Below are 9164 nucleotides of genomic sequence, written 5' to 3' on the forward strand. Positions count from 1 at the left end.
CGGGAAAACCGTGCAAACCCTTATCTGTGCAAACCCTAACTCGTGCAAAAATGTCAATCCGTGCAACCCTCAACCTGTGCAAGCCCTCAGCCCCGCAGCAGAGGTGAGGGAGCACTGCCAGCCCTCCTTGCTTTCTGGGGCTCCGCTTTGCCCAGCCGCAAAGGCAAAGGCCAGAGAGGAGCTAACGGTTCCCTGCAGAGGCCCAGCAGCCTCCCCGAGCCCAGCACAGGAGCTCACAGGATTTTGGGGTGGATTTTGCAGTGCTGCTGCAGCCGAGAAAGTACACACCTGGTCAGATAAGGATCAGACTGTGCTGGGGGAGTAAATTAAACAGCTTTTCTTTTCGTGCCAGCGTATCTAACGAACAGTTAATCTCCCATGGGCAATTCTGCCATCTCAAACTGCAGTCATAAAGTGGCAAGCTTGGCAGAGCTGACTGCGCTGGCTTCACCCTCCAAAACTCCAGAGAGAGCTAATGAGGCCGCAAAGCTAGCAAGAACTCTCGTGATCTCAGGCCCATGTTGGTGGAGAGCATTGCTCAGGCAAGGTGCACCTCCTAGAGTTGCAGTTTGGTTCATGTTCAGACTCATGCTGTTTCTGTTAAAAGAAAGGTGCGGGGTGGTCCTAATCTCTTCCATCCAAGCCCCAGTTGAGTTTGTTGTTCCTTTCTGCAGTGCTAATGAGATATTGCAGCAACAGAGATCTGAGGAGCTGGAGCGGCTGCTTGAAAGCGCCCTTGATCTCGGCCAGGCTGGCTCCCTGGGCCCTTCCCACCCACGTGCCCGTGGCTCGTCTGGCCGTGCCATGGGGGGGACCCGGGGGCGGGGGTCACTGACTGCCCCGTGCCATCCTGGCAGCACCCGTGCGTTTGCTTTCTGTGTCCTCTGCTTCTCGTCTGCTTCTGCCACGTCAGAGTGCCATCTCGTGAGACACGCCACTCCGGCTGCCCTGGCGTCCCCGGCATCCCCGGCATCCCCGGCGCGGCTCATCCGCTCTCTGTTGCAGGTTCACTCACCCGCTGATGCTGGGCTCTGGCATGCATACCACCGGCATCCCGCACCCCGCCATCGTGCCCCACTCCGGCAAGCAAGAGATGGAGCACTATGACCGAAATATGTAAGTTCAAGAGCTGGCAGGGCTCCTCGGCAGTGTTAAATTAAATAAATTCATGTGCATTTAATTTATCCCTATTAATGCTAGCACGGGGTGGGGTGGGATGGATGGACACTGAGCTCTGCCTGCATCAGGCAATGGGGTGCATTCAAGGGGCAGATCTCGGGCCCCCCACCTGCTTGTGCCATTGAGTGGGTTTGGTGTCGAGTCTTCTGCTGAGCCTGGTGCCACCAGGCAGCCAGGCTGGAGGGTGGCTGTGATGCTGACAGCTCCTCTTTCGGTCCCACCAAGGAAACCTCAGCCAGAACCAAAGAGAGAGAAGGAAGCCAAGAAGCCCACTATCAAGAAGCCCCTGAATGCTTTCATGTTGTATATGAAAGAAATGCGGGCGAAAGTCATCGCCGAATGCACCCTGAAGGAGAGCGCCGCCATCAACCAGATCTTGGGAAGAAGGGTAAGAGCGTGGGGGGCTCAGTGCCATTGTCCCAGTGCAGCATCTCCATCCCTTCCAGCTGCTTTTAAGCATGTAACAAGCTTCTGCTTTCAAAACCGCGTGTTCTCATCCTTAAACACTCAGGGTCAGGCGTGCCCGGGAGCGGGCGGCTGCAATGGGATGGGCTGGGAGGGGACGGCGGGGCTGGGTCTCACCCCCGTGCTTGTCCTTGCAGTGGCACGCGCTGTCCCGGGAGGAGCAGGCCAAATACTACGAACTGGCGCGCAAGGAACGGCAGCTCCACATGCAGCTGTACCCCGGCTGGTCTGCCAGAGACAACTACGTGAGTGGCTGCGCGGCTCGGACCCCCTCCCCAGGGCACGGCCAGAAACGACCCAGGGGGGCTGAAAACTGGCGTGTGCCAAGCACCCCGCCTGTCCCTGGTAACTGCGTTCCTGATGGCACAATAGCTCTAGAAACTCACATTTCAAGAATATTTTGAGTATTCTCTTGGCTGTTCCTCATTGCGTATGTGTGGCATGAATGTTGCAACTCATGTGCACCGTTTCCTCACTTACTGTCCAAGTAAAAATACAAGCAGAAAGGAAGAGGAACTTTTAAAGTGATGTGGATGATCTTTGGAAATATAACTTTATGGAAACCCACCACTTTGAGCATCTTGGACAGCAGCTGAGACTGGCACAACGTGCCTGCCCAAGCCACACTCATGACAGCGTAATAATAATGGGAAATAATGGTTAAAAAGGTGAAAGAGGAAAGTATAAGCTGCTTTTTGTGAGTTGTAGTGCACACCTTGGTCTCTCAGGCTCTTCAGGTCCGATTTCAGACTCTCTATGGGGCTGCACCACAAGCAGGAGCCCCGTGTATTGTGGCACACGTAAGTGGTGCTCACAGGATGGCAGATAGGGAAATTCTGTCTGTCCCTCGGGGCCGTTGATCCCACCCTGATCCATCTTTATTTGAAGACCCTGACCAAATCAAGCACATTCAAAGTATAGAAGCGCAATTTGAGCATATGCAGACAACAGCACTGCTCGCTCTGTGAGCTCAACCCAGCTCTTCTCTTTGGTGATCCATTTACCAACCAAAGTTGATGATAGGGTTAAAAAAACCCCTTCCCAGATTGAAAAGAAGAATAAGAAAAAAATAAAGTCCCCAAACCAGGCAGTGGCTGCTGAGCGGCGCAGCCAAGCCATGCAGCAAAGAGCAGTGGTTCTCAGCAATAAAAACTAACTGGTGCAGAGGGCCCTGAAATGTGCTGGGCATTGAGACGTGCATTCCCATAGCCAGAAGAGCTTTCCCTGTGTGTGAGGGAACGAAGGAAAGCACCAGTGTTGATCCTCCTCAGGTTTGGCCGTAGCGAGGTACGCTGCCACGGCAGTTGATGCTAAACCAATCCCCAAGGTGTAAGCAGAGAAAAAACTGGGGATTGGTTTTTATAGAGAGACTCTGCATCTAAAATAGTGGCTCTTTTTGGAGGGGGCTGCAGTGGGCCCAGGGTTCCCTGGAGAGAAGCAGCGGCAGCTCCTGGGCTGGCTGGGGGGACCAAGCTGCCTCACAGATCACGGTGGTAGGGCTGGCACTTGGGAAGCCTCCAGGCTTCTCCGTGGCACCCTTAAGGCTACTCTTAAAAAAAAAATCATTTCCTCTTGGCTATATTAATCATTTCAGTAGCACCACGTTAAACAAGGTCGCGTAGGTGGAGCAGTGCCCCAGAAGCATGGGATACACTCCGGGTCTTTTCTGGTTTTTCTATTTTGATCTTACATGCCTAATGAGCTCATTAGAGACCTGAAGCAAAGCCCACGTTAAGTCTTCAGATGTCCTCAGATGTCCATCCATCCACTTGAGGGCTCTGCCCTTTGATCCCAGGCTCCATCATTTCCCTTGAGACCCACACAGCGAGCACCCATCCAGCCCACCCTGACCGGAGCCCTCCTTCCAGAAAGCCCAAAATCCACCAAAGGCAACAAAACACCCTTAAACAGACAGAAAAAAAAATCCTAAAAAGCTAAAAAACAGAGGACAGAGATGCTGTAGAGAAGGCAGAGGTGATGGGAAGCCCCCAGCCTGCATTTCCCTGCAGCAGCACAGAGCAGGAGCTCAGCATCCATGTGCAGCTTTTTCACGATCAGTGCTGGATGCTGTCGCCCTCTGGAGCCACCCTTAGGGAAACCGGGGCAACACCAAAGGTGCTGCTCTAAGGGCGGCTCTGGAGGGCGACAGCATCGGTGGGTGCACATCTGGAGGGCAGTAGCATCTGGAGAGCAAGGCATCATCTTCCTCCAAGACCAAGTGCGTCCTCCATGGAAATCTCAATCCTGTAGCATCCTTCATCTTGGCCAAGGCTGTTTCCTTTCCTTTCCTTTCCTTTCCTTTCCTTTTCCCAAACTGGCTAGTGGGATCCGAAGGTGCACGTCGGCTCTCCCAGCAGCTGCTTCGGGTCTTGTGGTGGTTGCAAGAGATGCTTTTCTCTCCAGAGCTGGAGCAGGGAGGCGGAGGACGAGGAGGAGGAATGTAGGTCATTTCTGCAGCACGTGATGCGGATATCAGGCAGGAAATAGAGTTGCTCCCACACTGAAGAAAGAGCTTACCGCAGCTCGGAGCTTTCCACCTTCACTCAAACCACAAGAAGTCATATAAAAAGTCACGGGTTAAAGGCAGTCCTGCGAGCCGCCTGCTCCATGCAGGCCAGATTTGCTCCTGCGCAGCCGTGGCCTCGTTAATAAGCTCATTAGGAGACAAGGGGAGTTGTGCGTTGTGAGTCAAGAGAGGCAGTTTGGAGATAAAATTGGGTTTTCTTGATAGTGAGGGGAGAAAGCAGAAGAATGAGAGATGGGTCCAAAGCTACAAAAGCACTGACATAGAGAAGCATTATTTTAAATAAATCTCTGGGAATTTCTGAAAACTTACTTTCCTGATTGAAATCAGGGATGCTCCTCCTGGTAACGCATTACGGAGCAATTTCTGTTCAGGTATAAGGTACCACATTAAAGCATGTGTTGGAAATAGGGAAGGTGCTAAAATGGGCCAAGTGCTTTCTAGAAACATAAAGAGAGAGGAGCAATAGAAACATACCAGGAGGGTCTGCTGTTGATCAGACTGCCTCTACTGCATGCAGTAAATCTTCTTTCATTCTACTAATCTAGTTAAATCTACTAATTAAGCTATCAGTCAATTCATTAAAGTGATAATGGGTGAGATTTCCAGGTGAGACACATCAGGGTGGGCTGGGGAGGACTGGCAGGAGTTGGTAGAGGTGCTGAGCAGCGCAGGGTCAGGCGCTGGGTTTATTGTAGCTGCTTTGCATCCACTGATGTTTTCTCTCGCACCTTCTTACGCAGACTGTGGTGTAAATCAGGGTCTCGGTAGCGTGGTCATAGACTCATAAAGCAGAGCAGAGGGCAGCGAGTTGGGAAGAGGATGCAGCAGATGCAGGAGGTGGTAGCAGGGATGCGGCTGCCGTCTCCTCTGAGTTTCTGTGGCTGTTTCTCCGCACACATGGATCCTGTGCAGAGGGGTTTTGGGATGAGTCAAAATGCCCATAGTGCTGGGTGCTGGGGTAGTGGAAATCAGGGGGTGTTCCTGAGAAAAGGTACATGCCCAGAACACGTTTGTGCCATGTAAAACACGGCCATCAGGATGGACACAAACACAAATTTGGGTGCTTGCTTTGAGATTTGGGTTTCTCCTCAGGAGCGCTGTGCTGGGCAGTCGGGGAAAGGAAAGGGATACCCACATAGATAAACCCAAGCAGGTCCCCTGCAGTAATTCCCAGTTCAGCCCTCCCTGCAATGGGCAGAGCTGGTGGCGCCGTGGCTGATGCAGCTGAGGACCTGCCTGGGCAGCAGCAGCCTTCCCCAAGGCCCCATCCAGCCCTGAAAACCCGGCACAGCACAGGCGCTAACGGCCTTTCCTTTGGTTTCCCAGGGGAAAAAGAAGAGACGAACACGGGAAAAGCAGCAAGATTCCAACTCAGGTAAATACCTGCGGCTCAGTCGCTGCCCCTTCGTTTCTGCTCAGAGGGGATGATCTGAAGGCAAAGCTGTTGCCATGTTTTACTGTGATTTCTTTTATTGTCCTGAGCTTAATGAAAGAAGTATGTGTGGTGTTTTAAGACACGGTAAATTAACCTATCTGTGACTTTTTAATAGACGTGTTTATTTAGAACATGGGTAGTTCATGAAAACTGATAACACTAGATTTTGTTAGTGTGTAACTTCAAACAAATTACCACTAAACTTTATGTATTCAAAACATCCAGGGTGACTGTCCCCATCAACCCTACAGATACCGTTAATCAGAGAGAACTCCTCTCCAGTGCATCAGTATTGCGTGTGCAACTAAATGCAGTGACAGGATTGGAGCTCACCCATGGAACTACCCCAGATTTGGTTTTCATTCCAAAGTAACCTAGAGTTCAAGCAAAGCCCTACCAAAAATCAGTACCAGCTGACTCTCTGCACCACACTGTTTAATAGAAAAGGCCCTTTTCACAGATTCCAGCTGGTGACACACACATTCCCATCATCCAGGGCTATTCCTGTGCTGGTTTCTGAAGTATTTCGGCTATATCAGGAATAAATAATATCTCTACCACAAAATATTTATTATAAAACATCACGAGACCATCCTTGCCCACTATGGCATCAAGTATACTTGAAGTTAGTTTATTCCAGTGTCCATTCCGTGGTTGCCTATAGACTTACAAAGAGCTTTTCCCAGTCTCCAGTGTAACCGGTTCATTACTGTTCATCATTCATGATGAAATTAAGACAGCCAGATGATAGGCTTTTGGTGTTTGAAGCAGAACCCTAGTTCCCTCTCCCTCTTGAAATGCTCCCTGGAGGGTGCCAGTGCAGGCTGTTGCTGTCCTGGCCTTGCAGAGCCATGCAGAGACCATCACACCTGCGCTGGGGACCCCACGGGGCACAGCTGGCTGCATCTGGGTGGTTCGGATGCTGGCTGGGACGCGGGAGTCCAGCTCCGGTGGTGTTGCTGTGGATTACACATCCGTGCAACCAGAATCCTACAGTCTGCATTAATTAGTAAAGTTCAGAGTATCTCATTAATTTAATGAATCACCATTGATGATCTCCTTGAGTTGTCCAAAAAAAGCAGTTCCATGACAGTGTCCCAGTAATATCTCCAGTTTAGTTAACACTGTTGATCTCGTTCAGTGCCTAGACTGATCAGGAAGGGGAATGCAAGCTTTTAGGCTTATAGGTAATGTATCTAGATATTTATATTTCCATATGTGTGATAATTTCACCCATTACGGACTGAAAACCAACTGCTGGTCATAGACAACAGGAGACACTGATGGTGGCTGAAAGAGGGAGTGTGAATCCAGCACAGAAATGTGCTTTTCAAATCCCATTTACAGCACCAGAGAAAAAACACTATGTGCCCAAAAGCAAATAGGGCCTCACCTTCATCAGTTCCATAATCATACAGTAAAACCGCAACATTTTAGGAAAGAATAGCTTTTCCATTAAAACTGGAAGGGGAATGGTGAGGGCCAGACTCGGTCCTGGGTCTCCTTGGTGCTAACTCTGCTTTTGGCCTGCTTCTGCAACGTTTCCTCCTCTTCTTTTCCACGCGCAGTCTGAGCTCGCTGGCAGCCCCGTGAGTCGCTGCTGGGAGGGCAGGGAGCAGGTAAGGCTGCAGACACGGGAGGCAGGCAGTGCCTCTGGGATTTGGCAGCTTCTCCAAACTTAAAAACTTGGAATAGCTGTGAATTTCCCCATAATTGCCCCTATTTCCCAGAACTGGGGCTGTTTCCCAAACCTCCTCCTCCAGCTGCCAGCAGTGATCACTGATACTTGCCTAACGATCACTTTTTTCCAGGAGAGGTGGTGCTGGCACCGGTCTGTTGCAGAAAAAAGAATGAAAATGGATTGTAGTCTATTAGTCATGTGTTAAAGTGGCTAAAATGATGTTGCCTCTTTTCTTCCTCCTGCTCCTCCTCCTCTTTGTGCCTCTGCCTTGCCCATTCTCCGCCACGCATGCTTCTGTGTTCAGATCCTGCCTCTCCTAAGAAATGCAGAGCTCGCTTTGGCCTCAACCAACAAACGGACTGGTGCGGCCCGTGCAGGTGTGTATTGGCATCTCCTTGCTGCTGGGGTGCTCCTGGGCGAGCGGGTTTGGCTCCATGTGTCCTCCTGCAGCCATCCCAGCGCCGACGGGGCTGCTGCGACCCCACGGGGATGGGGTTTTCTCTAGGCATCCTCAGGAGGTGTTGTCCGAGCTCCAAGGGTCAGGCTGCCCCCCGCGTTTCAACATTACACAGTGTTGGTGTGACGCTGTGCGTGTGCCTCAGCTGACAGACTTCCCTGGTGTTAAAAGCTTATTTCCAGGTGGAGACCTCTGTGACCCCAATGTGAGGCTTTCTTGCCCCACTGAAGATTTCCTATTGCATAAATAGCACCCTAGGGTCAGCAATGAGTAGTCAGTGGGTTTCTTTTTTCTGTTTATACTAGGGCTAATGATGTATTTTGAGTTCCATGTCTTCTTGACCCTGAAATTTTGCAGTACCCACCATGGGGTGGGAGAGCCTCACATAGTGAGCCAGTTTGGAAGTGCCCTGTGCCTCAGGCTTTGAGGGCATGGCCATGGCCAGGCAATAGCAAAGCTCAGTGCCTGAACCAAGCATTACTCGGCTCAGGGTCTGCAAGTGCAGCCAGGCAGGAAAAGCTCCTGGGGGGCTTCTGGACCTGGGCACCAAAGCACAGAGATCCTCCAGCCTGGACAGAGGTTTTCATAGCACTTTTTTACAGCAACGCGTCGAGGACTCTAGCAAAAGCTGGAAGCGTTGCTTAATGTGCTTGCATTTGCTTTTACATATGCTTTTAGCTTAAAGTGACTAAAATAAGTCTACCCAAATCTGAAGCCCAATGCGTAGCCCTGCAGAGTGCCAATAGTGCTTGGCCACTGCCCTCGTCCCAGCTCGGGTCCCTGAGGGGAGGTCCCCTCCCGCAGCCGCATCTGCGCCTCGGGGTGCTGGGCAGCAGCAGACCCCCCGCTCGCCTGATAGACACCACGTGAAGCCATCACACGCCGTGTAGATTAAGGATCTGGACAGAGCTCCCTTAGTGTCTCATTAATGCTTCATGAATGCCCAGAGAGGGATTTTTGTGTTACTCCCACAGCTACACCACCAAGCTGAAAGCCCCGCACGGCAGCGCAGGGCACGGCTGCAGCTCTGCGGGCAGTTCCTCCCCTTCCCTCTGAACTCTCCTAATTCAGCTTCTCTGCACTGCTTCCCCATTAACACAGGCTGCTGGAGTGCTCGCAGGTCTTGGTGTGCTGTGATTTTTTAACCTTTGCCTTTCAAGCCCTGGTTGACCACAGCTGCTCTGCAATTCCCCGTACTAACGTGCCACTGCTGGCTCCAGGGCCCCTGTCCTACGTGCTCTGGTTGCCTGCAGAAAGCAACTTCCACCAGAGGATTTCCACATCACTGGAGAGGTTAACTGGTTAAAACTGGGTGTTTCCTCCCCCCACACTCCGTGGTGCTGCAGTCCCTAAAGGGGAGGGATAAATCCCTGTAGCTGTGTAATAGCCCCATCAACCATAGCCCACTAACGGGTTCATT

General features: G+C 51.4%; 1 protein-coding gene across 1 annotated transcript in view; it reads left to right on the forward strand.

Moving 5' to 3' along the window:
• Nucleotides 1-7664, forward strand: part of LOC104543267 (lymphoid enhancer-binding factor 1-like) — a gene marked incomplete at both ends in the record, with an annotated part of 63897 nt that extends 56233 nt beyond the window's left edge. Inside the window, 5 exons of the mRNA XM_010187835.1 lie at nucleotides 1006-1116; nucleotides 1405-1567; nucleotides 1782-1889; nucleotides 5498-5546; nucleotides 7592-7664. Coding sequence (XP_010186137.1) covers nucleotides 1006-1116; nucleotides 1405-1567; nucleotides 1782-1889; nucleotides 5498-5546; nucleotides 7592-7664 — 504 coding nt within the window. The remainder of the gene's footprint in view (nucleotides 1-1005; nucleotides 1117-1404; nucleotides 1568-1781; nucleotides 1890-5497; nucleotides 5547-7591) is intronic.
• Between the last annotated feature and the right edge of the window lie 1500 nt (nucleotides 7665-9164).

Source organism: Mesitornis unicolor, unplaced genomic scaffold (genome assembly GCF_000695765.1).
Source record: "Mesitornis unicolor isolate BGI_N332 unplaced genomic scaffold, ASM69576v1 scaffold17477, whole genome shotgun sequence".
NCBI lineage: Eukaryota > Metazoa > Chordata > Aves > Mesitornithiformes > Mesitornithidae > Mesitornis > Mesitornis unicolor.